General features: G+C 40.6%; 1 protein-coding gene across 1 annotated transcript; it reads left to right on the plus strand.

The window, feature by feature from the left end:
- Positions 1 to 711: 711 nt before the first annotated feature.
- On the plus strand, positions 712 to 25,809 carry snx33 (sorting nexin 33). The gene is made up of 2 exons (XM_030732225.1): positions 712 to 3,050; positions 22,830 to 25,809. Exons 1-2 carry the CDS (start codon positions 1,631 to 1,633, stop codon positions 23,081 to 23,083), a joined length of 1,674 nt encoding a protein of 557 aa, XP_030588085.1. The 5' UTR covers positions 712 to 1,630; the 3' UTR covers positions 23,084 to 25,809.
- Positions 25,810 to 27,133: the final 1,324 nt, after the last annotated feature.

The following is a 27,133-nucleotide window of genomic DNA, read 5'->3' on the forward strand; positions in this document are numbered from 1 at the left end:
AAACTCTCCAAATTATCCTAGCAAATAGGACCCGTTAAAAAGATATAGTGGAATAAATAGTGGAATAAAAAAGTAAAATGTAGTGGAGTTAAAGTATAAAGTGGGCCATATAAACAGGAAGTAAAAATCTGCTAAAATACGCAACATTAAAGCTACATTGTTGCTTGTTTGGTTTGTTTAAGCCTTGAAGTAGATACTATATCAGCGTTATTGTGGTAGCCAATAGAAATACGTTTCCTTCCATTGTCATTAAATTATCAAGACTATATTTAATAGTAATCAGCATAATAATTAATAATAACACACATAATCATAATTATCGTCATCATTAAGTCTGATTAACAAGGTTATTATAGGGAAATAAAATTAAACTAAAACAACAAAACCAAAGTAAAACTGCTAGTTAACGGAAATAAAAATAAATGTGAAAATAATGAAAACTGACTGGAAAAAAATATTGTGACCAGAAAACCAGCTAAAATAAAACAAAAATGGAGACAAAATTACATATCTTTAGTTTTAGTCTTTATCTGGAAACAAAAATACAAAAGAAAAAAAAAAAACTTGAAAATACCAAGCTGTAATAACCCCGCTGCCTGATTACATAAACTCTGTTTGGATCCTGTGATCTTCTGTGTGCGTGATAATCCTTCCCCCCTGACGGGGGCGGTGTTGAGCCTGCTTCGCCTCCTTTAAAACGCAATAAAGGAGCTGATGGGGGAAAAAAAGCGAAGTTGCCTTCAATTGTCTGACCTGCGCGTCATGGAAAGAGTTACTTTGTTGCCGCGCACAAATGGATAAACTCCAAGAAACATCACGGCCCGTGATGTGTGTTGATACTCTGTAGGCGCGGATTGTTTGCCGCTCGGTTTCTGGTTGTGGTTTCACTGAATCCCAAAAGGATCGACTGGAGATGCGCAGGGACCTGTTTACAAGGAACACGCAGCAAGTTTCAGTCTGAGGGAATGCAGTTCGGGCTTTAAAAATGCACAGGGATACCATTACTCATCCGGCTGTTTTTCTTCACGCCAGGCCACTTTGTCTTGGAAGTAGTCTTATCGCGGATGGTTTTTAAGCTCTGTAATGAGACACAATTGGACAAGAAGTTAGCAGCGAAGCTACGGTCCACTTTCAGAGGATTAAAACGACCATCGGTGCTTTGGAGGAGCTCTTTGGTGGAAGCACTTTTGGTTTTGAACCTGTTGTGTTTGTGATGCGAAGAGGGACAGGGTTCATCTGTAATGAGGAACCTATTGTGTTATAGATCTTTTGTAGCTTAAAGTTCTTGTTAGACCTGTAAGTATAATACAATAATAGGTCAATAGCCTCAATGGGCTGAGGATACTAATTGTTACATTAAGCCTGTTTTAGAAGTAACAGTTTTATATAACTTTTGACAACCTCTGTGTTTACTTAGTGTGAGATCATTAAATTTACATAGGTCATATTGTATTGTGGTGTGGCACACCTGATCGACCAGCTGCAATGCCATTTGATATGAGTTTAAATATTACAGTGAGCTAGCGTCAAATGTTTCCAATACAGCATGCACCAAGACAGTAGCATCAGTATAATCTAGGCACTATGTGCATGTAGAATTCTCTGGTTTAGCACCCACTGGAGTATCAAGATGTCAGTGAAAGCCAAAGCTCTCTATACTTTTTTAAGTGAAAACAAAGAGGAGATAAGTATCCAGGAGAACGAGGAACTGGTTATCTTTGACGAGAACTCGGTGGACGGCTGGTTTCAGGGGGAGAACAGCCGAGGGGAGAGGGGTCTCTTTCCTGCATCTTATGTGGAAATTATTCGCAGTCGCTCCAACTCTAACGTGACCGACTGCTCCATAAGCCCAGCAGGCTCTTTAGGAAAGGACTCATCCACTCCAAACACCTCGCTCCATTATCAGCAGAATGACTATGATGACGATGATTATGATGACTGGGATGACTGGGATGACAGATCCACTGTGGTGGAGGATGCTGATCACACCAGGAGTGCTGGAGCCAATGGTCATGCCCCTCAGAACCCACTGTCCAACAACCCCAATGTGCATTATCGGCCCAAGCCGGCATCCAGACAAGACAGCATCTCCAGCTCCAGGAAGGGCAGTATGGTGGGCAGGAACTTAAACAGATTTTCCAGCTTTGTCCGCTCAGGGGTCGAGGCATTTGTGCTAGGTGATGTCCCCATGATGGCAAAGATAGCTGAGTCTTACACCATTGATATGAGTCCCCTGGGGCCCCAGTGGAAGGAGAACCCACGACCTTTCTCCTGCTCCATTGAGGATCCCACCAAACAGACTAAGTTCAAAGGCATCAAGACCTACATTTCATACCGGGTGACGCCGAGTCACACAGGACATCCTGTCTACAGACGCTACAAACACTTTGACTGGCTGTACAACCGCTTGCTTCACAAGTTCACTGTGATCTCTGTGCCTCACCTGCCTGAGAAGCAGGCCACGGGGCGATTTGAGGACGACTTCATTGAGAAGCGCAAGAGGCGACTGATACTGTGGATGAACCATATGACCAGTCACCCAGTCCTTTCCCAGTATGAAGGCTTTGAGCACTTTCTGATGTGCGCTGATGACAAGCAGTGGAAACTGGGCAAAAGAAGGGCAGAGAAGGATGAGATGGTGGGCGCCCATTTCATGCTGACTCTCCAAATCCCCAATGAGCACCAGGACCTTCAGGATGTTGAGGAGCGGGTTGACAACTTCAAGTCCTTCGCTAAGAAGATGGATGACAGCGTGATGCAGCTGACACACGTTGCCTCGGAGCTTGTGCGTAAACACCTGGGTGGATTCAGGAAGGAGTTCCAGCGACTTGGAAATGCCTTCCAGGCTATTAGCCAGGCATTCACGCTGGACCCACCCCATAGGTCAGATGCACTCAACAATGCCATATCCCATACTGGCCGCACCTATGAGAACATTGGAGAGATGTTTGCAGAGCAACCTAAATATGACCTCTTCCATATGCTGGATAAGCTGTCGCTCTATCAAGGCCTGCTCGCCAACTTCCCTGACATTATTCATCTACAAAAAGGTGAGCCTGAGAAATTTTAATGCGTGAGAGAACTTTCTGAAGAAGCTTTGCATGAAAAAAAGAGTAACATGTGCAACAGGAGTCAAAAATCGTAAAGATAATTGCAGCCACAATCAGCACCAAATGTTCAGCCTCAAAACTGTTCATCAAACAAACAGATCCAGGCACTGGGCCACATAATGAGCATTTCTGTCATGTCATTTCAATTTTGAATTTATCAGGAGGCTGCAGTGAAGGGTAAAGATTTCACTGGTTCAAGATATTTGTTTTTTTTAACCTAAATTCTATGACTTAGCCATCAATAATCAGAGAGCCTGCATCGGCTGCAACGAGGAAGTGTTTCACTTTGCTAACTGTTAGGAATAATACACAAAGTGCCTGCAAATGGGAACATGGTGAGCTGATGGCCTATAATCATGTTTTGTTATTCAGTCCATGCAGTTTATTTTGTTATGGATGACAGACTAGGTCGGGTCTTGCCTTCAGTATCTCCCCTCCCCCTTTATCACAGACACACACAGAGATATACAACACCTGAACCCAAGACTAAATAATAGTCTTAGCCTGGTCTGAGGGGTGAATATTAGGTCACACAAACTCCCACATCCTATTTGTTTTTTTTTTTTTTTTTTGAGTATTGCTGTAATAAGAATCTTTTTAGTCATTTTGCATGCATAAATGCCAAAAATATTCTTCAGTTTTAGTTTCTTAAATGAGAGTATTGGCTGCTTTTTGTTGTCCAATAGGACAAACATACAAAATTGCAGATTAAATGCAAAGCAAATTACTAAATACTTTAGGATATAGGCTCATACAAATGCATACTTTAAACAGTATTACTCCATAATTTTTACGCTTATTACACTTTTAGGTGTATTAATCAGTGCTATGCTGTATATTATACATTTAGTGACCATTTATATTATGTTGAAATAAGTTTGTAGCTTTGGGTCTTTTAGTTTCTGTTCACAATTTTATGCAAAAAATAGGACTCAGTAGTGTAATAGTGTAATGTTACAGCAGTCAGCCATGTTTACTTTGGTATCATTGACAAGAAGTGGTCTATTACCTGTGTAGTCACAATAAGAGGCATGTTATCAGGTTGTGTAACTATTGTGACCGTGGCCTTTCTCAGTATTTTGGTTAGTTCTGTAGTTTTTACCTAAAGCATTATTTGTAATTTCACATATATAGTACCTATATAAAGTTAGTACAATACTGTGCAAAAGTCTTGAGCCACCCGTCATTTCTTTATATTCTGCTAGAAAAATGGGAAATAGGGTTACCGATTTAATGAAACATGCAAACATACGTGGAAATACAGTATATACAGAAAAACAGAGTTTATACAATTCTGACGAGCTTGAAAGTCAATATTTGGTATGACCATTATTCATCAACACAACCTGAACTCAGCTTTTTTTGTAATTTCTTTGAGTAGTCTTCAGAAATAGGTCTCCAGGCTTCTTGAAGGACATTCAAAGCTCTTCTTTGGATGTTGGCTGACTTTTGTTCTGTTTTCTATGAAGATGATCCCACACTGCTTCAATAATGCTGAGGTTCGGGCTCTGGGGAGGCTAATCCATGACTGATAGAGCTCTGTTGTGTGTTTTTTCCTGTACAAGTATGCGTTTACGGTGTTGGCTGTGTGTTTGGGATCATTGTCATGCTGAAAAATGAAACTGTTCCCAAATCAAATGATTTCCAGATGGTGGATCAAAATCTGACTGTATTTTCTGTGTTCATAATTTCATAAATTTTGACAAGGTCTCCAACAGCACTGGCTGAAATGCAGCCCCAAAGCATGGCAGAACCAAGTTTTAAAGATGGCTCTAGACCCTCAATGTTCTGTGCCACTCTTTAATTAAAGATTTGATATTTGGACTCATCACTCCATAAGACTTGTTAACACCGACTTTCACTCCAGTTCTTGTGTAATTTGACATACCACAGGCTTTTCCTCCTGTTTCCCTTCATTAAGAATAGCTTCTTGACAGCCACCCTTCCATTGAAATCAGTTCTGATGAGGCTTCAGTGAACAGTAGATGGATCAACTGAAGGGTCAAATGCATCTCTCAGGTTCTGTCAGGATTTTTTATTTCCTATTTCATGAGGACATGAGGTTCAGACACTTTTTATCTGCTGGAGTTTTTTTTTTTTTTTTTTTTTTTTTTAGGCCTACCGCTTTTTTTTTTTTCCTCTACTCGTCCAGTTTCCTCACATTTTGTTAAGGACACGTATCACACCGTGCTGATATGAAAAAAAAAAAGTATTCCTCTGAAAATGGTCTGGTACAAGGACTGGACTGAAAAGTGAAAAAGCAGCCAATGTCCAAAGAAAAACTTTGAAAGACCTTCAGAAAACCTGGAGAATTGTTGCTGAAGTGCATTTTGAAAAATTATAAGAAATTTTGGCTCCTTGGATGCAAAATAAAGAAATGAGGGGTGGCTCAAGACTTTTGCACAATACTGTATATACTAGTATAGTATATAGTGTATAGTATAATATTGCTTCTGTTGGAAATGTAAAATGCATCTCATCCTTTGCACAAGCTTTCATAGTTGGTGCTATTGGATAATAGCATAGAAGTGTGCACTGAGTAACTTTATTGACCTGAAATCATGAAACACGCCTTTGTTTTGTAACTCTGCTGGTCCTTATTTGCATACCCATTCATATGTTTGTGATGGCTAATTTTCCTAATCCTACGGTGAGTTCTGATAACTTTGGAACTTGTAAAGTTTTCCGAGTGCTGATAAATAAGCATTCTGTGTCAGCTCTCAAACAAAAAACACACCTCAACTGACTGGAGTTTGTTTGGGAGGAAGGAAAGGGGCTGCTACCAGAGAGAAAGGAGGATTGCTGTTGGTAAATGTTATTATCTCCTTCAAACAGCTGGTATGCATTATCACAGAGATTATTTGTAATACAATTCAGCTAGTTACACGAAAGCACCCCACCCAGGAATAAATGAGAAAATCTGAGCTGTCTGAATGAAATTAAAGGGCCATTCCACTCAGAACAAAAATCACTGGAATCTTTTAACCCTGGTGTTTCAGGTTATGTAGATAGGTTAAGTGTTATGTACAGAGTTTGTTAGACCTCTGATACTGGGGGTGGTTAATTTATAATCTAACCACCCCCACTGTATGAGAATATGGTGAATAGTACATTAGTGCAAGAAAACTATGCTTACCAGGAGTGTTTTGAAGGAAAATCAAAGCTGGTAGGCCCGGCATTCATTTGCTCATTTGGTGCTTATAAGTTGATGCGGAATTCCTGAATGACGTAATTTACTATTATTATTTGCATGTCCATGCATACACACGTGCATGCACGTACATATTCATCTGTGTGCGAAAAATGTCAGTTTTACCATCTTGTACTGCAGCTGGCCATGATGGTTCCTATTCTCTGTGGCAGCCTCATTGAGCCCGGTGTAGCATCACTTGTACCAGATCTCTTTTTGGTAAAGTTCCCCTCCAGCTTTCAGTAGACCTGCAGAGCACAAGGAGGGCTACCGTTACCAACTTCAGTCCAAGATGAAGGAGTTTGAATACATACACCCAGGGGCTGGGATCCTCTCTGTGGAAGCAGCTTATTTATAACAAAGACAACCACAACAACAACCTGGCCAGTGAGCCTGCCTCGTAGGTAGAATATGACACAGGATGGGGCTGGGTCTAGCTGGTTAACAGAGACTGAACCTTCAAAATAAAAGAAAGGCGACTGACCACTCACAAATTGATTGTGGGTGGTGGTGTTCTCTCAGATGGATATGTTAAAATGACTTGCCCAGTTTACTTGGGCAGCTGTTGATATAAGTGGGCAGCCCACCCAAGTAAAGTCTGCGTGTGAGGAAACACTGAGGTAATAAAAGCATAATGTTGGAATCTGTAAAAAGCTTTGGCAGCAGAATTGAAAAGTTGACAAATAATTCATATCACTAGCCAAGAGGCAGTAAATACTGTAGGACACTGTGCAGCAGTATTGTTGTTCAGGCAGAGACCCTTTCCCTCTGCTGAGTCTTCCCTGCTGGTCCAGATAACTCCCCTTTATGTGACTTGTGTTCTGCTGAACCAGATACAGCTGTGGCAACACTCAGAACACAGAGATCTGAGGTCAACCTTTTCCGGTGCACCCTCCTCCTCCTCCTTCATCCCTTATGGCTTTTTTTTTTTTTTTCTGCCTGCCTTCACTGAGGTCTACAGGAGCTGGTTTCTATCTGTGATCCTTGTAAGGATGTGATCTCCAGGAATTTTAACTGGCCTTGAGATGTGGTGGTGGGCAGCGAGTGAATGTTGCTGAATCACGAATCGGGGTTGCGTGAGGAGAAGGTTTTTGGGTAGTGTCAGAAAAATGTCAGGGTGCGCTCCGTTTGTGTCCTCATCCCAATTTTACTGTCACTGTTTTGACTTTTACCCAACAGATATTTACTTTTGCTCTCTGCTGTCAGTCAGTCTGCAACTAATGCTGCCGCAAATGCTTCACCTCTGTTTCGTTATCCTCGTCACATCTTTTCCCCTCCTGTTTCTTCCACTTCCACCCATATCAGAACTCTCTGACTGGGAAGTTTCCTTGGCTTCAGTAAGAGAGAAAGTAAATCTAGTCTGGTGCAGATGCTTCAACTCCTAACGGCGCCGTGCTTTGAACCTCTGCCAAAGCAAATCGCATAGTTAGACCTTGATCTCATTTGAATACAACTGAAATTCTTGACCTGAAGGCTTTATAACATTGCATTGTTAGAGAATAAAGGCCTTCTGAGGCTTTTGTGTGAGGCAGATCTACAGTTGCGTTGCCTTTTACAATTACTTGGTTGTTAGTCATCGTGGCCTCTGAAATTGACTGTGCCCCTTCACTTTGAATGCTTGGAGTTATTGTAGATAATAAGAAAACGAGCTGTGCTCCATCAGCATTCATCAGGTCTTAAATATTAGATGTGTGATCTCGGGAACTAATGATACAATGACAATGACGTTATTGTGCGACATTGGTGAGAATTGAGTTGATATCACGTTCATTGCACTGATCTTACACAAAAACCAGTCCTTAAGGTGTTGAATAAATACAAAAAGAAAGCATAATAGAATGAAACCAGCGCACCCTGCAATGCTGGTATCAGACCAGGCGATCTGGTCACATGCTGTGTAAGATGAGATCTGGGGTGTTGGCTTTGGTTGAACTCTTGTAACATTTCCTGTTAAATTGTAAAACTGAGCTGTTCTCCTTTTTTTTTTTTTTTTTTTGGCTTTCATATCCTTCATAAATGTAAAAAAAAGAGGCTTTTTGTCTTTTTGCTCCTTTAGCAGCTTCATAGTAGGAAAAACCTGCTATGATCCACACCAGAGCAGAGCATTATTCAGTTTGAGAATGAACTAGCTCCCCTGGGATGCCTCATGCAGGCCAGCCAGGCTTTTAATATGGACAAGAGGTTAGTTGTACTCCATATGGCAACACATAACAAAACCACATGTAGGCTCTATCATTGAGAAGGAAAAGATATTTTGTTTTCCAGCTCCGGGGTAAATGTGTGTGCCAAATGCCCCCTTGATCTGAACAGATAATACACAGCCATCTTACTTTCAGTTTAAGTATTTATAAAATCACTGCACAGCTCTTTGTTTAATTTCCAAAGAATTGACCAGGAGCACATAATGTGTTTACATGATCTGACAAACATGTTAAGGATTAATATTCCATATACTGGTGAAAACCCAAAAGAAAATGCAGCATTATCCGCAGGTATGCAAACAGTAATCTGTGAAATTAGGCTTGCATTTCGTGAGCGTATAGTGGCCAAGTTATGGCACTTCTGGATTTTGGCTGATAACAGTTCCTTTTACCAACTGTGGTGAGTCTGGAGAGCAAAGGTGTTTCGCTCCCGTTTGCTTACTCATAAATCTTGACAAAGGCTAAGGCCTTGGCTTTATACACACACAGCTTATCCACATGCTTCTGCATTCCTGTCTGTGTTGGCCCAGTGTGATGTTGTTTCACACTGAAGGAGAATACAGATGTCTCAGAGACCTCAGACTTTACCAGCCTCCTTTCTTCTCCCAAAGAAGCACAAATTTTGCAGTGTTAGACTAAAAAAGGCATGAGGTAAGAGTGGAATTATCTTATATGGAAAAGACCGGCACTGTGTGCAACAGTATTCAGTGCTGTGTGTAATCCAGCGAGATCACTAACCATGAGCATAATGACAATACAGTTTGAGACCTCTCTGAACATTATGCTTCACAGATATTCCATAGCTTGGAAAATGAAGGCGAGTTTGCTAGCCAAGCTGGCTTCTCAAGTTTAAACTTGGCATATTGGTGTGTAGCTACAAAGGCTGTGTCATCTGCTTTGGCACAGTGATCAGCATAATTTTACCGTAAATGGGCCAATCTCAGACATAATCAAGTTTCAACGTGGCAAGCAGACGGTGGTGTTAGAATTATAAATTTGGAGAAAACGCTACTTAGGCCAGATCTAGAAAGTCACGTGCTATACATCCAACAGCAAGCGTCCAGTGTCCCAGTAAGACAGGCCACCCTGCCAAGACTGAAAAACTCACCAAATGCAGCCATTTTATTTACAGCTGTGCTTTATTGGAGTAATAATTTACCCTACACGAGGAGACAACTTTTAGCCAAACTGCATAACTGCAAACATTGTAGCCTCTCAAACCTGACAGACAGCAAAAGCTTCTTCATATCTTCCTCACTTAATGTCTCATCACCTGAAATCTAGTTCCTGTTGTTTAGCCAGCATGCACACAATGCTGGCAGCCTTGCCGTCAGCATCTGTGTTTCATTTTTTCTACAACTTGCTGCTGTGCTGCCATATTAGATGCATCAATCATTTTAAAATATTTTATCATTGCAACAGCAACAAAATGCTCTTAAACTTGACAACGGGATGACACCATTCTTTACTGGGTTTCCAACTGTGTATTGCAAATATGGAGTGGCCCAAGGACACTTTGACTTGCAGACTGTAGGAGCTGGGGATTGAACTGGGGGATCAGATTAGTAGACGACCTACCCTACCTCCGCCTGCCTGCCTGTCTAAGAGCCCACAAATATGACCTGGCTGCTCAGGTAGCTGACCTGGCCCTCTAAAAGATTACTGTGCAGAAGCTCTTGGTGTGTGAGATTAATCAGAAATATCAAATGTGGTGTTTGTGTGTCTGTATATATATGCAGCAGACTCTTATTCAGTGCAGGCTGTATCGTGCTTCACCACGTAGTGACTCCTGACAGCATATTATGGATGGATGGATAGCTTGTGTTAGCTTGATTCTTTGTTTGCTTGCATTATCATGAATAAATGGAAACTAAAAGTCACTGCCATCTGTGTTTGTTCATAGTTTGAGTTTGTTTGGATACACCAGTTAGCTCACAGAATGGTGTTTTTGCCCTGTCTATTAAGCTACATTTCAATTTCTACATCCAGTGCAGCCCGAGTACCCCAAACTAAAATGTAATCTTTTTCTTCTTCATATTTCTGTCTTTTATACAAGCGTTTAGTTCAAAGGCATCATTATTCACATCAGTCTCTTGGAAAAACCAAACCAAAAAACTGTAAAGATGTTTAAAGAAGAGATAAAGAACTAGACAAATGTCATAGTTTTATACTGTTTTACCTGTTCAGCATATCTGCCCACTCATGTGCACTAATTATGGATTACAGTAGGTATTTGGTGCCCTCTCTTGTAGGCTGTGAAGTGGGACATAAACTCCCCATGTCTGTTTCTTTCTCTGTTGTCACTCGTTTGCAGAGACACACCTAGGCCAACACCCACCTATGCTGCAAACCTGTCTTGAATGCACTGTTTCCTGTGTGCTACATTTCACAAAAGACAACTGTGGAAAATATCCTGACCCCATTCTCCCCAAATCAGCTGAACTACATGTGTGAAAATGCATACGACAACAAATGTAGTGGCCATGATTTTGATGTTCAAAGGCCCTCACTAGAAATGTTTGTCTATTGTGAGCTACTGTAAGATCATGGCAGGCTCAATGGAGGAGGACCTGCTCCCTGTCCAGTTTAGGGTTAAGTGATGCTTTCCCAACTGGCCACCGTCAAACAGGTGGAGGTACGTGTAAAGAGTCTCTGGAGCTGAAAAAGGCGACTGGACTTCTTTTTGTTTCTTGAAGACGTTTCACCTCTCATCCGAAAGGCTTCTTCAGTTCTCAACCAAATGGTGGAGAGACCCAGGTATTTAAACCCCTGTGGGCGTAGTCCCCTGGAGGTGGTTATGACCCTCTATTGATCATGTGCTTGAACACATGTGCCCAGGTGTGAAGGGGGCGTGGGTCATATTTAATCAGTGGTTTCAGTTGAAACCAATTTAGGACTCCGCTCCATTGTTTCCTGTGGCCTATTGAGGTCACTGGAACAAAGGTGTGAATGGGGGTTGAGACGTCTGGGAAGGGAGCTCAGGACAGCACTGTAAGCGGGGGAAAGTTGGTGACGTAATCCACCTCCTCTGTTCAATGATGGTTGTTCACAGTGGACATAGATGGCTTCTTTCACTCCTCTTTCAAACCATCTGTTTTCCCTGTCCAAAATGTGGACATTGGCATCCTCAAAAGAGTGCCCTTTTTCCTTCAGATGCAGATGTACTGCTGAATCTTGTCCTGTCGAGGTGGCTCTTCTATGTTGTGCCATTCGTTTGTGAAGAGGCTGTTTGGTTTCACCAATGTAGAGGTCCGAGCACTCTTCACTGCACTGAACAGCATACACTACATCGCTGATCTTGTGTTTGGCGGGTTTGTCCTTGGGATGAACCAGTTTTTGTCTTAGGGTGTGACTTGGTTTGAAGTATACTGAGATGTCATGCTTGGAGAAAATTCTTCTGAGTTTCTCTGACAAGCCTGACACATATGGGATGACAATGTTGTTCCTCTTGTCCTTCCCATTCTCTGTAGTTTGTGTTTGGCCTTCATTCCTGTGCATCTTAGCTGATTTGATGAAGGCCCAGTTGGGGTAACCGCATGTTTTGAGGGCTTTCTTAATGTGTGTGTGTTCCTTATGCTTCCCTTCTGCCTTAGAGGGAACACTTTCCGCACGGTGTTGTAGGGTCCTGATCACCCCAAGTTTGTGTTCCAGAGGGTGGTGGGAGTCAAAGAGGAGATACTGGTCTGTGTGTGTGGGCTTCCGGTAAACTTCAATGTTGAGGCTTCCATCTTCCTCGATAAGCACCGCACAGTCCAGGAATGGTAACTTGTTATCTCTGGTGTCCTCCCTGGTAAAACGTATGTATTTATCCACTGAGTTGATGTGACGAGTGAAGGCTTCTACTTCTTGGGTTTTGATTTTGACCCAGGTGTCATCTACATATCTGTACCAGTGGCTAGGTGCCTTCCCTTTGAAAGAACCAAGAGCTTTACTTTCCACTTCCTCCATGTAAAGGTTGGCTCCAGAGACTACTATGACCTGGATAACTGAGAATCTACACAGACATACGTGTAAAGACAACAAAAAGAAAGGAGGCGGGAACTTGTGATGCTATTTACAATTGTAATAGAACCCTATAAACTACACTCTTAATATGCTCTCAGTTCCTTGTGCTTTACAAGTAAATCATTTACCAAGCTGAGTCCTAAAGGAGAATGACCACTAAATTAGAAAATGAAACTCGGGCCAAAATTTTTGGTCAATGAATATTGGTATTCGGTGACAACTGGTATATTCATCCAGGTGGCCGGCCCTGATGTAATTATGTAGTCGATTATGTTATCAATCCATCCATTTTCTTCTCCTTTATCCAGTTCAGGATTGGTGGGGAGGGCAGCACGCACAAACAGGCTGAACTCCACACAGAAAGGTCTTAGCCTGGATTCAAATGCAGGACCTTCTTAATGTGAGGTGAATGCTAATCAGTTTAAATCTTTGCCACTCCGATTATGTTATAATGAAAACAACTTGGAATACTCCATCCCAGTTGTGCTAATAGGTCCCACTGTACAAACTGGTCCTTCAATTGGGGGCGGAGCTAATGATGGGATTGACAGTGAGCTTATCGTGGTTTATCTTCCTTTCTGACTTAAACTACTTGGGGTGGGGGAAAATTGATACAGCACAGTATCATATTTTATGTGGCAAAATCAATCCAGGGACATCAAATAGTGATATTTTATTAAAATTAAAATATTCTGGGAATACTATGAACAAGAGGGCTCATCTCATGTACCACCATCCTGAGATAGCATTAGCTGAGCAAGCTAACAATAACACTGACTTGTCCGAAAAACCCATAGCTTGACAAAGCTACCTCCTAATTCAGAGCAAGCTAATGGCTCAGTCACATGAGTAAAAATAGGACAGCAACCTCCTTGCATGTACAAGGCTGCCTGATGATTGTGTTGAATTTTTTCACATTCTGCGGCCGATTGCAACTTGTGAGTAATTGGTTGCCCAGAGCTTGAGGGTGTTGCACACTCACGTCCACTTTTGATGGCAAAGCGATTGCATAGGTCACCTGATAGGAGGCAAACTTTCTGCAGTCACGGACTGACTTGAACAGACTTCAGTCACTCTCAGGCTCATTTATAAATGAAACAGCAATTGTTATGTTGCCATCAGTCTGAATGAGTCTTTGTCAATGAGCGCAACTCGAGGGGACTCGACTCAACTGGCTGCCAGCTGGTTATATTCTGGTTATATTTGTATAGAACAGGAAGGTTGCTGAGTGCAAATTTAATAATTAAATGGGATTTTCTGTTAAATGTGAATGTCTATGTAAACAGCAACAAATATGTGATTTTTGACAGTTTATCACAGCTAATTTCTGTATTATCAGAAACAGATTGCATGTAGCTGCCATCCTGACTCCATTCAATCACAGACTGATTGCAGATTGACTCCATCTTATGGCAACATTTATGGCAGGTTTTAGTGACAATGTTGGTATGCTTGCTTTGAACTGCCTTGCTGCTGAAATGTGCTATACAAATACATTTTTACTTACTTTACTTGCTTGACAGTCTCATTTTGAAGCAAAGAATAACTGAAGTGAGATAACTTTATCTTACTGGATAAAACAGATGATAGACAAAATTTAATGCTGAAAAATCGCAAAATATGTTATGGCATATTGCAAAATGTTATCAATTGTAATAATATTGCATCATGACTGAAGTACTGTGATAATATATTATGAGGTGTCTGGTGATTTCCACCTTTAATAACTACCATAATCTACTCATTTAAATTTTATCCAGTGACACTAGTGGTTGAACTGAAACTAGCGACTGAGGTCCTGTAGTCATCAAGAAAGTGGTCACTTGGGTCCAAAGTTAGCAGTGGACTGTGGTGGTTTCCTGGTTGTTGTTTTGTTACTATATCTAAGCTTTAATACAGTAGGTGTTGGCTGAGGTAGGAGGTCCCCAAATGAATGGGAACAGCCTAAAGTTATACCGGCCAGACATTCTTCATTACAATTGCATGCCTTACTTATAAAATTTTTATTTATTTTTTTTTTTGATTTCCTCTGCCTCTGCCAAACCATTGCAACACTTCCCAGTAGATAAAAGTAAACAGTACATCTGTTCCACAACAGAAGAGCTGACACTATTATATATTAATTTAATGTCACAACCAGAAACACAACAGAAAGCCTTAAGACCCTGAGGGATTTCATGGCATCCTGACTCTTGTCTCACAAATCTCAGTAATGAAAAGTTATACAAAGGAATTATGATGTCACAGTCAATGCTAACACTGCTCATTTGTTTTGCTTGATGTGCGATGACAGAAGCGATGCTGTTGTTGTCTGGACTTTGTGACGCAGGGCTGAGTTTGAAACGCTAAGTTGTAACAAAGCCAGACATATTTTTTTTTTTTTTTGCTCCAAGTTGCAGCTGGAAATCCCAAATATTTTCATCCTTGTCCAGTCCAACTTTTGATTTCAGTGCGACAACACGCATTTTTCATACAGATGTAGGAAACCTGAGCTGAAGAGAATCTAATATAAACACAGACGTTATTAGCAGTAATGAATTACACTCCCATCCAGAAACATAGCTGAACATATCCTTCTTAATAAATACAATAAGTACAGCATAAATGTTTGGCACGGGGGTGGATTTATAACTCCCATCTGTGTGAATGTGAAATATACAATAGCTTAAAATTAGATTCTCTTTACACATTAAAAAGAAGAACAGCTGTTGAACATCTCAGAGCATGGCTTCAATTAGGAGATTCAGTTTGAGCTCTGGAAGCTTCTTTCATAGTTCTTTGAGTGGAACTGTTGTTGTCATGGTCGAAAAAAGTATCATCCAGGGTGCAGAGGAATTTTGGCCGATCGCAGATTAAACGTTTCAGGTAATTATAATTCCCCATGAAGGCTTGAGGGGGTGGTTCAGTTTTTGTTTTTTTTTTTAAATCAATCCTCATCTTTAAAGTACTGAAAAATCAGAGACATTTGCTTTTTGTTTCAGTATCATGCAGCCACTGCGTGATAGTGCACTGGCTTTAAAGATAACATTTCTGAGATGGATAAAATTGGTTGTGAGCACATTCCAGCTTAGGTCATTAACTCCAGCTCTGTTTTATCTGTGTATCTGATTGGCTGCTGTAAACACTATTACATTTCCTGCTAACTCAGCAGAGGGTTTTTTTTATGTTTGTCTGTCCTCGAGGCTTTTGAAGCCAACTTTAAATGCTGAAAGATATTGCAGAGTCCTTTTGACCCTGTCATGCATTCTTGAAGCCTTCTCTGCTCTTCTCTTCTCTTCTCTTCTCTTCTCTTCTCTTCTCTTCTCTTCTCTTCTCTTCTCTTCTCTTCTCTTCTCTTCTCTTCTCTTCTCTTCTCTATTTTCAGCTCTTCTGCACATGATGTTCTCTTCCTTTCCTGTGTTTTGCTCATCTCCATGAAGCCTAAATGTCAGTATTTATCTTCATCTTTGGATTTCAGTGCTTTGTTTCCTTGTTGCTTTTGTACTGAATAGTAACAGCCTGACATGAAAACAGTCTGAATTGGAGCCTAAAGGTTGTGCTAAAACACGAGAGCTACAAAGTATCTTTGGTTCACTAGGCAATTTGAAGCCATATCCAGTTTTCCGTAATGCATCCATGATGATCCAAAATGCAATCCTGAAAACAAAGTGTGAGTGGCCATTAGATTAGCAAGCGGTTGTTTGGTAACTGAGGAGACCATACCATACCCCCGCCCCCCCAAACTGTACCCAATGACCCAATGGTATCAATGGTATCAGTGGGTTTTCCCTAGTTGAAAAAGAGGGCAGCCATATTCATGGAGATGGAGTAGGTTCGAATAGGCTGCAGCAACCAGTGGATACAAAATACAACTGATTAACAACAAAACCCCTCATCCTTCAGAGGCAGGACTACTGTCTAAAAATGAGTACAGATTACTGCTGATGTGTGTGTGTGTGTGTGTTTTTCCCCAGTTAGTGAAATCAGTGAGGAAGCGTATTAAACCTACCTTCTGTTTAATGTTGACGATTGCGCTTACAATCACTCACTCACTAAACAATTTCCCGATGACTGTCAGCTCAGTCACTAGTTTCATGTCATACTGAATGAAAAAGTCAGTTTTGTAACTCGAATCATTCCAAGAGTCAGAAAGGAGGATTATCGTGCTCCACACTGAAAGTGTAAAACCTTTGTCTTTTTTTTTTTTGTTCTTGTTTTTTGCTGTTTGTGTTTTCAAACTTGAGACCAACAAAGAACAAATATCTCATCAGTTCACTGTGGTGCTTGACACAGACGTCAGCCCTTTTACACACACACACACACACACACACACACACACACACACACACACACACACACACACACACACACACACACACACACACACACACACACACACGCACACTCAGAGGTCATTACTAATGGTCAGTGTTTTGTGGCGACAAGCCTCACTTGTCCTCAGTTAAGAAATATTTATTCATTTGTCCAGTGTAATAACATCCACTAATCTTACTCAGTCACGTTAGTTCTTCTGGTATTTGAAATCTCTGAAACAAATTTCCAGATTTGTTTATTTTACTGTTCACCCATGATTCATTCTGATTACACAGACTCAGAATGGTTTTCTTGTCAGTGCTTAAAATTTGAAGGGTTATAGGCTGCCAGTGTTTTAACTTTGTCTGCATTCTAGTAAAGTGCAAAGTGTTATTCAAGCAGTGGCTGTTTCAGTTCGTTGTTTCAGTAACTATGGCACATTTTTATGGATTTTAAAATGTCATGGCGTCACCTGCAAGATATTTTTCCTTTTGCTTTTCAGTGAGAGAGAGAGAGAGAGAGAGAGCAATTTGCCCATTCCAAGTGCTAAAGGAAAAATGTTGTGTGTTTTGTGGTTTGCATCGCAGTAGTGATGTCATTACATACTGGAGGCTGCACTTTCATATAGTATCCCAGTAAAGTTTAACTCCTCTTTCTCTCACACACACACACACACACACACTCTTTAGAGAACTGTGAAGCATTTCTTAAGTGTGATCACATTTAGCCTTACTTTTAATGGTTTTTGAGGAAGTGTTGATTTTGTAATAACAGGCTAATTTTAGTTCAGCTCCCTGCCACTCAGCTTATTGCTGGTAGGAAAAAAAAAAAAAAAAAAAAGGCAAATTATTGTTTTAGAAAAAGCATGGTTACAAAAGCCAGCTTACAATTTCACTATGCAGATAAGAGACCCTGGTAACACTTTATAATAACAGTTATTGTACTGCTAACAGACAATAACATTATGATTACTAATGTTTACTAGTCTTTGGTAGTCTTCTAATTTGTCTTCCTTTATGTCATTAGGTTGTGAAATAACTATTTTATGAATTATGTAGTTATTACTGTATGCTGTATGTATTCTTAGCTGATAAGAGAAGTTTCATTAGTGATTGTTGAACCAGTTTCAGTGTGCCAAATACTGCCCTTTAGTGGGCATGAGCATTCAAGCAAAAATATATTTGATTTTCACTGGGAGCTGTTCCAATATCCTTAAGAGATCATACCCCATCCCACATTGCTCTCCAGTGACTGTGCATAATTGTGTTAGACCTGTGACTGTACAGTACAGCAGCATCTGGTCTCCTATGCTTTACTGTTCAGGTGCCTGGTAGCTGGTAGCGCGTTCTTCAACATTCTTCTTCTGTTGCTGTTGTTTAATGGCAGTTGTAGGTATATTACCACCAACCTCTGGTGGTAGTGGCAGATTATTTTTTCCAGTTTTTTACTTATTGACTATTCAAATATTTGAAAATCATGGCCATAATTTTGGCCTGAGTTAGTACTGTCACCTCACGCAGTTCCTCCCGCAGTCCAAGGACATGCATGTTAGGTTGGCTGGTGATTCTGAATTGGCCATAGGTGTGAATGTGAGCATGAATGGTTGTTGGTCTCTACGTGTTATCCCTATGATAATCTGGCAGCCTGTCCTGGGTGTACCCTGCCTTTTGCCCTATATTAGCTGGAATGGGCTCCGTGGCCATCCCTATCATTCAGACAAAGATGATGAGTTCTCATAAATACCACAAGGCATCTTTTAGCATCAGTTCTATGACACACATGTTGTTGCAATAGTGAGAATGCCATGCTTCTAACTAACTAGAGATATGGCAAATCATTTTTTTTTCCAGTTCCTGTAATTTTAGGCAACTGTCAACCCACCTGCCTTCTTATGCTTTCTTTAAAATGTGTGTCATAAGCATCTGTTAGAATTTTATGAAAGCCATTCAGATAATATCAATGCATTACACATTTATGATTCATTTACAAAGACTTTTAAGCATGTATTGCAACTTTGTAACATACAAATAATCTTCATAGATGGTTTAGATAACCAGTTACTAAATTTAATTATAATTTCATTGTTTATTCATAGTTAAAAAAAACTATTAACTTAAAATTTAGTTGGCTATAAAGTGACAATTTTTCCACATTTCTAGCTGCCCAGACAGGCTCATTTATATCACTTAATAGACACTTGTCACAGTAAATATCTTGTCAAACAGTTGACACTGTCAGTCTGTGCTATGGTATGTTGCTGAGCTGCGCTAACCTTGCTGGTGTCATCAGATTTATACAAACTAGCCGCATCTAAAGAGGCACTTCTTCAATTTAAAGATGACTACACTTAACGATTAATCAGGAAGAATGATTTAATTGACTGTGACTGGAATTGATGGTCACAGATGAAACTGAGTTAAAATTAGATACACATGCCTCAAGAGTGCTGTGTTTTAATTTCTGGATGGAAAAGAAATCTGCAGTCTCTGGAGAAAAATAACAGTGCTTGTTTAACAAGGACAAGTAGACAACTAAAGCACATGCAAGCATCTTTCCACTGTCAGATTTTATGATGATGACAAACAGGATGCAGATAGATGCAGAGCTAGCAAAGATGTGCTTTTCCAGAATTTGCCCAGCAACGACCCCCGGGATAAGAGAGGGCTGTGGGAACGAGGAATTTCGCAGTTGTATGAGTTCAGACATGCTACTAGTTGGTCACTAGTATCTCAACTTTCTTCACTTCTTTTCTCTTCATCTTAAACCTTAAATGTGTAGCGGCATATATCAAAAAGTCCTAAAAGAAAAGCAGTAGTTTACAAAATCCTGATTGCACAGGTAGTCATGTTATTTTAGATAACATTATTTTAGCGGATTACAGCAGGAGGTTGTATAATTCTTTTCTTGTGGACTTTCAGTCAGCAGCATCAGACCTGTTGGAAGTACTGCTACAATCGCTAGAAAGACAACTATCTAGTCGCTTAAATGAACTCAAATGAATTAAACCTATTTAACTAGTTATGCTATCCATCCAACTCCTGCTTATCTGCATCCACTTCCTCTTGATTCAAGAAATTATAATATAAGGAAGAATGGTTTCATGCTTCTAAACTAGGAACTTAAAAATTAACATTTAAATTTGAAATATCTGCCAAGCTCTGCTAGAAAAAAAAGTTTTCTTTTCTTCATCTCCCTTTCATTTTGTTTTCTGCCTCTTTGACTTGCTTTACGCCCCCAACCCAACCCTTATGGAGTTCCACTATCTACCCAGCACACACCCATTAATCTGTCACACTGCGGTAGCTGGTCTGGTTAGGCAGGATAAACAAATCTAGTAACTTTCTGGACCACTGGTTGTGTATCAGTGAAAAAGAGGAATTGGTTTGTAGAGCAGTTGGAAACCAGCTCAGTTTTACTTTTAATCTGACACATTTTTTTTTTCTTTTTGTTTGTGGGTTTTGTAGCGTTAATAGTCTTGTGTTTAGCTGTAAGCAAGAGCTTCTTGGTGGTGAAATTTTTACATCAGCTGAGCCAAGAATTTTAAGAGAGGAATTTTTTTCTTTTTTTTGGTGGAAAGCTAAGCAACAGCATTTTGGTATACAGTTTTGCATGAAGTCAGAGAGCACATTTAGCTGCAAGGAAGAGCACGTCAGGCTGTCTTTGTTGTGAGATTCTGCATGATTTCAATCTCCACACACACACACACGCACACACACACACACACACACACACACACACACACACACACACACACACACACACACACACACACACAGCCATGAGTGCCTTGCCTTTGTGTCCCACAGACATGCTTTCTTGAGATGCACATTCTCCTCTCATGTGGAAAACAGAGTACATAAATAGGTCAGAGCTGCAGACTCTAGTCCACATGCCTTTTCTGCTTGAACCGGCTCCAACTGCTATTCATGCTTTCCCAAACTTCTGCCAGGAGTTTCATATGAAATGCTGTGTAGCATGACCTCACATTTACAGTTGATGGATAAGATTCAGGCGAGTACTTAAGAGGTAGCACACCTAGCTTGTCCAGACTAGTCCTGCTGGCTAGATTCACACAGCCTCTGACTAAAATCTGCCTGCTTCCTTTATTTCAAGCTTAGGTTCTTTGAGACAGATGATCTGATGGGAAATGCAGCATGGCGTCGTGCCATTAGACTGCCATGTTCTTTGCTTTGGAAAGTGACCTCATAGCAGTCTGGGTGAATGCGGTCCCAACTAGTTCTCAGTACACTGAAACTAGACATTTGGTATGCAGTTAAACAAGAAGTGATTGTGTGGTTTCTTCGCCGCTCTACCTATAAAGTGTGTCCGGGGAGATGGTTACAATGTTTAGCTTGAGATATTAAAATCAGCATAGCATATAGTGTGTCATGCTGTAATGGAGACCAACCCAAAGACTATTAAAACTCTGTGACTGTTTCTATGCTATATATATGCTTTTTTGTTTTGTTTAAAAACAAACAGAAACCCCCCAGACTCTTTTCAGTGTAAAGTGAAAGAGGACTAGATGGAGAAAATTGGGGGGGGCAGTGGTGTTTAACATGAAGTAATGTTTGTTTTATTTGTGTGGTTTGTAATTTTAGATTTCTGCATCCATGTTTTAAATAAGTCACTTTTATTATCCTATCAGTGCTTTTTCATTGGTTCGTTATCGTGTAAAGGGGAGACCGAAACACATCAAAACATTACCGTTTTCATCTGAAAACTCGCCAAAAACGGCATATTTTTGATGCGTTTCCGCCTTCGAAAACAGAGTGAAAACGATGTGTTTCGAAAACGGGGTCCAGAGTGGAGCGTTTCAGAAACACACCGGCTTGCGTTCTCGTGTAAACGCTTGAAATCGGCGTGATTTGAAAACGGGTGACTCGCACATGGTTGCGACGGCCACAGTTTTCCGCGTATGCGCAAATTGATAAACCGTACTCACGGATTCACGAGTGCTTCTTGTGCTTTTCTTGTGTTTTTACCGTTTTGTAATTCAGCGTTGTGTGCAGCAGCGATCCAAACTCATCGTCTGTCCACACAAAACCTCTCACATTGACCGTTTTGTAAGTAATGAACAATTTGCAGCACTTCCTACTGTGTCCCTCCATGCATGCGTATCTTGCGTAAACAAGTTTTGCAAAGAAAAAAACCAACGCCAACTTGTGGTTTCACGTGTCACCGTGTAAACGCAGATCGTTTCTGAAACGCATCGAAACGGTAGGCGTTGTGTAAACGGGGCCTAAGAAACGATTCACCTCATCATCCCTGTGAAATGCTGTTAAAAGAAACATGGCTTCATTGTATTACAGTAAATATGAAGGTGTTAATGTAAATAGTCCCTGTAGGCCATCAGAAAGCTCCACACATTCTGGAGTGACCACCTGTTCCTGAGACCATTCGCTTTCTTTACTTATTTTTATCGCTGTTGTTGTAGCCTGGTACCCCATGGCCCAATGACCAGACCCGTTGTTATTTGTATTATATTAGCACTCCTTCCACCAGTTTCTGTTACCCCACTCTAGCATTCTTGTAGTAGTAGCATTCTGGGTTGGTTTACCTGCACAGGCCCACTCTCTGTGTCTGTAAACCCACCGTATGCCAGCATACTTTAATAAACACATTGCAGCAAACTAAAGGAAAATGGGACATGGTGTAAACTTTTTCTTCAGCATCTGGGGATGCGATGTTGTGTTCTCCATTTGGTTCAAATTCATCGTGCGTAGCCCGTATGTAACTTAATGGTCACCAAAATTTGAAAAAACACCCCCCAAGAAAACTGGCAGTGCAACGGGTTTTTCCTAGAGTTTATAATGGACGCCGTTGCCAGTTCTCAGAAGCTTGGCAAGTAAAACCAAAACAAATGTGCATTACCGCACACCACAAAGGTAAATGAGAACCTGTTGTCATTTGTGGGAACTGGACCTTTCACTTATGGTGTTGTGCTCAGCTTCTAGCCTGCCTACTGTTTGTGCAATAATGCAATAATTAAAAAAAAAATGACATTTGTGTAACTTTCTCTTGACTCAGGCGCCTTTGCCAAGGTGAAGGAGAGCCAGCGGATGAGTGATGAAGGGAAAATGGACCAGGATGAGGCCGACGGCATTAGGAAACGCTGCCGGACTGTGGGGTTCGCCCTCCAAGCGGAAATGAGCCACTTCCATCAGCGGCGAGAGGTGGACTTCAAAGACATGATGCAGGCCTACCTCAGGGAGCAGATAGCCTTTTACCAGCGTGTTGTCCAGCAACTGGAGCGTACCCTACGCATGTACGACTGCCTGTAGAGACACCAAACTGCTTTCTGGGTCAAGATGCCAAGGAAAAAGGAAAAACACACAAAGAAGAGAAGGAAAGGAAGATTCAAGATTCAAGGTGTTTGGTTCAATTAAAAAAACTGAATGAATGAAGCATTAGTTACTGGAAAGACATACAAAGGCAGTCAGTCTTTGACTTTGATAGATTCAAAGTTCTTGTTTTTTTTAAAGACCTACTGTATCTTTTATTTCTGAAATACACGCCACACATCATATGTTTATTTGACACAATTTAAGTGTCGGATAGGTTAAAATAAGAACATAGGTTTCAGAGGTAGTTGATTGTCTATAGAAACGGGTTCTGTTTTTAAAATTGTCCCCTTCTCTGGAGCATTGTGTACTGTGGCTTCATCGGTGGTTGATTCAAGTCACATCCAGTGTAAATTGTTTAAAACCATATTATTCTGGTTTATTAAAGAGCTGTCCTTTAATATTCCTGATTTTATTTTATTTTTTTCCTCAACAGTACTTTCTGGCCAAAGACACGCACTGTACATTAAAGTGGAATTTGCCTTGTCGAATGCTCACTTGGCTCAGGCGTTTTGTACTAAAAATGACAAATGGCTGTCTAAACTTTGCACCATGTGAAAAACATACTGATACCACGTCATTTAGTGAGTCCTCTTTTTTTTTCCTCCATGAAGTTTGTGCCTTTAAGGATCTGATGTAGTAGATCCAAGGGGACCCTCGTCTGTCAACTGTAGTGTGGCTTGTGTTTTACAGGGCGAGTTGTTGGAATGAGCTCAGTTACGAGACAAGTTTGCACATGTTTGTTTTTTTTTATATACTTTTTGGTCATAGTAATGGGTGTGTTTGTGTTGTGTGGGTTAAGGAATGTAATGCTGTGCAGATCAATTCCCTTGTCCATGATGGATATTAAAAAAAAAAAAGGTGTATCTTTATTTGTAGCAGCAGGTGTATGTTAAAGTTTTATATGAAAAGTGTTCAGATAGTTAAAGCGGATTAAGTGATTGTATGAGGCAAACATCAACTTGTAATCATATAATTAAAGCAAGACCACATTCCTGTTGTATTACCAGAGTTTTGTGTTCATAGTAAGCGTTTCAAAAGACTGAATGCACAAAAAACAAAAATACTTTATATGGTTTCGATAGTCTCTTTCCTATAGCCGTCATAAAGAAATGAATGAATTCACTTCCTTGCCCTGAGTTGGATGAGAAGATTGATAGCACACTGGGCTTTATTGCACTCCCTCAGATAAGAACGATGCTGTTTTAGCTCCCGTCCCTCTAAGCCGGCTTTCTTCCGATTGGTCGCCCCTCACAAACAAGACTTGAAAGCAGGTGTGTGTGGGGCTTCTGAACTCACAATCGGGAATTAGGTAGCCTGGCTCTTGTCCATTGGTGATTAAAATCAATGTCTGCATTCCCACAAATTAAAACTGGAAAAAAAAGAAAAAATCTGCTTTATTAAGGCTTTTTGTTAGTCCATCACATTGCCCCCTGGAAACCTCCAACTTCTCCTTAATTCTTCTTTTTGTACTGATTTCAGAAAACCAGATGCAGTGTGCTGGTCAGAGGTTTTGAGGTGCTTGCAGATTTTCTTTTCTTTAGTCATAGCCAGGCTAGCTGTTTTCCTCCTTTTCCAGTCTTTACGCTGAGCTAAACCAGCTGCCGGCTTCATGTGTAACCGACTCGACTAGAGAGTGGCACTGATCCTCTCATCCGATTTACAAATCAAATACATGTTTCTCTTATTTTCCAAATGTTAAACTATAACTTTACCAGTAACATTTGAGGTTTTGAGGTCCACTTTCTTCTGCCTGAGTTAGAGGAGTTCAAGCCATGTTACTCATCTGGTTTAACGAGGAAATTTTCATGGAGTTTGGAGGAGACTATCTTTAGCATTACCTCAAGGGAATGTTTTTGTAAGCCTGACACGTTTCCTCAAATGGTTTCCGGAGTCGGTGGCGTGATGCTGATTGTGGAGTGAAGAGGGGGTTTAGCTATTGGTGGTGTGTTCGGGTGTGGGTGAAAAGTGGAATGAATTCATCTTTGTGAAAATCTCTGCTGCGAATTTCAGTCTTTTAGAACTTTATTATGAGTGTCCTGTAACAGAAACGTGCTGAGTCAGCATGCAGGCAAATGCTCTGTGTGTGTGTTTGTGTGTGACTCAGCTACTGGTATTTTTCAGTCCACATCTGCAGCCTTAAACTGCCTGTTGTTTATTTTTAAACAAACCTTTTCTTTTTGTATGTTCTTTTTTTTTTTTTAAATAAAAAAAAATCAAATTTCTGTCAGAATCTACACTGATTGCAGACCAAAGACGTGTTCTGGGCCACTCGGATTTGTTGTGAAATGATATGTGCTCTCTGGTTTTCTTATTCAATCTGTTTTAAATATTTGGAAAAACTAAAAAAAGAAAAAAAAAAAAAAAAAAGAAGAAAGAAACAAACCACAAAAATGATCATGGAGACTAAAGGCTGAAAGAGAATTTGGACAGAAGAAAGACATGCAAGGTGAAAACGAAGCCCTCTTATGTTCCAAAGCTGTGTGATAATTGAAATGGCAGGCATTTCACACAGATGACTGTTTCTGAATATGGATGTGTGACTCTGTGAGTTGCAGGAGCTTTAGCTTCTCGCACTGAAATAACAGATGGTGATTTTCAGCAAGGAATTTGTCACTTGATTAAAGGGAAGAGGACGTATAAATCTTAATAAAAAAGTAATGATGGTAATCACACTTTTGTTTTTGTCATCCTTGAAATATTTCAAAAATCATGCCCCGCACGAGCATTGCTCTGTTAGCGTGCACATATTTTATGTCTGTTATTAAGTTGTTGTGTTTTTGTTTATTCACAGTGACCCTCCATTTCACTGAAGCCTGCGTTTACCATATCCATAGAGCCTCTGCTGGTGGTGTCATATGCTTCTTCTCAGTATCTGCTCAGGATGTGATGACACATGCAAACAAATTTCCCTGAAAGTAACCAAAGCAAAGACTTCCGGGAGCTGTTATCCTAATTTTCCAGTTTGGATAAACATATGTAGACTGCAACATTATAGCAAAAATAAATTCGCCTCAAACAAATATATGGACATCCTGCTGGAGCGCTTTAACACTGTGGCTCCTGACTCAAATATCTCAACAGCTACTGAAGGTAAATCCTGCGCTGACTGTGGGGGCTCCCCTTAACACTTTGCTGTCTACACGCATTTTTGATGAACATTTTATGAAAAGTTTTCCTAAAAGCCAGAGGGCGTCCCGCTGCGTTGCTTCTTGGACACATTCTAAATGCCAAACTGCTGCCTAAAGAAGCATTACAATACGCTGAAGTGAAACGCAGGCTTTTCTCTTTAATTTGCTCCAGATGTTTCGGAAGCAAACATTTCATTCGGGCTGCTCAAATCAACATGCTCTGTTGTTAAAGGGAATGAGTTGTTGGCATTCGTCTTAACAATCTTGAGCTCCCTCTTCTGTTTTAACCCCAACAGCAGGTGTCTTAGTGATACTGCTTTGTAACCTTTAAGCTCCGCTGTGATGACATCCTGTAGAGTGATGCTAACAGACTGAAGTTACAGCACTGGCTGTCAAGAACAAATTATTAGCCTATTGCAAATAAACACACACACACACACACACACACAGAAATCCAGATGTTTTTGTTGAACCTGGTGTGTGGGGCTAGTGTTTAGGCTCTTTCACATTTTTGGAGTGGTGGGATGATGTCACCTTCATGATATGTACCAGGAGGAGACATCATGCCATCATCAAGTTCACTCAGAAACCCAAGAATGACAGAAGGATGAAAATGTAAAGGCGAGGCATTAATCGCTGCACTAATTTGAGTCGTGAAAGTAGAATATTTTCAGACAAATTGTCTTCCACACTCTTCCATGATGGTTACTGCAGAGTGTTAGTGAAGCCAAAAAAGGCCTCAATGGCAGTAAAACGACACCATGGCAAAAGTTCCAAACCCTTGAGGTACTGCCATAGTAATGCTAACAGTGCACTTCTCCACGGCAACTTAATTTGTGTGAGGAAGTGTTGGGAGGTG

This window comes from Archocentrus centrarchus, chromosome 6 (assembly GCF_007364275.1).
Source record: "Archocentrus centrarchus isolate MPI-CPG fArcCen1 chromosome 6, fArcCen1, whole genome shotgun sequence".
Classification (NCBI taxonomy): Eukaryota; Metazoa; Chordata; class Actinopteri; order Cichliformes; family Cichlidae; genus Archocentrus; species Archocentrus centrarchus.

Bases quoted from the DNA above. Each gene is read 5' to 3' on its own strand.
- snx33 (XM_030732225.1), top strand. From the start codon at position 1,631: ATGTCAGTGAAAGCCAAAGCTCTCTATACTTTTTTAAGTGAAAACAAA. The intron at 3,051-22,829 runs GTGAGCCTGAGA...CTCTTGACTCAG, and splicing joins CATTATTCATCTACAAAAAG to GCGCCTTTGCCAAGGTGAAG.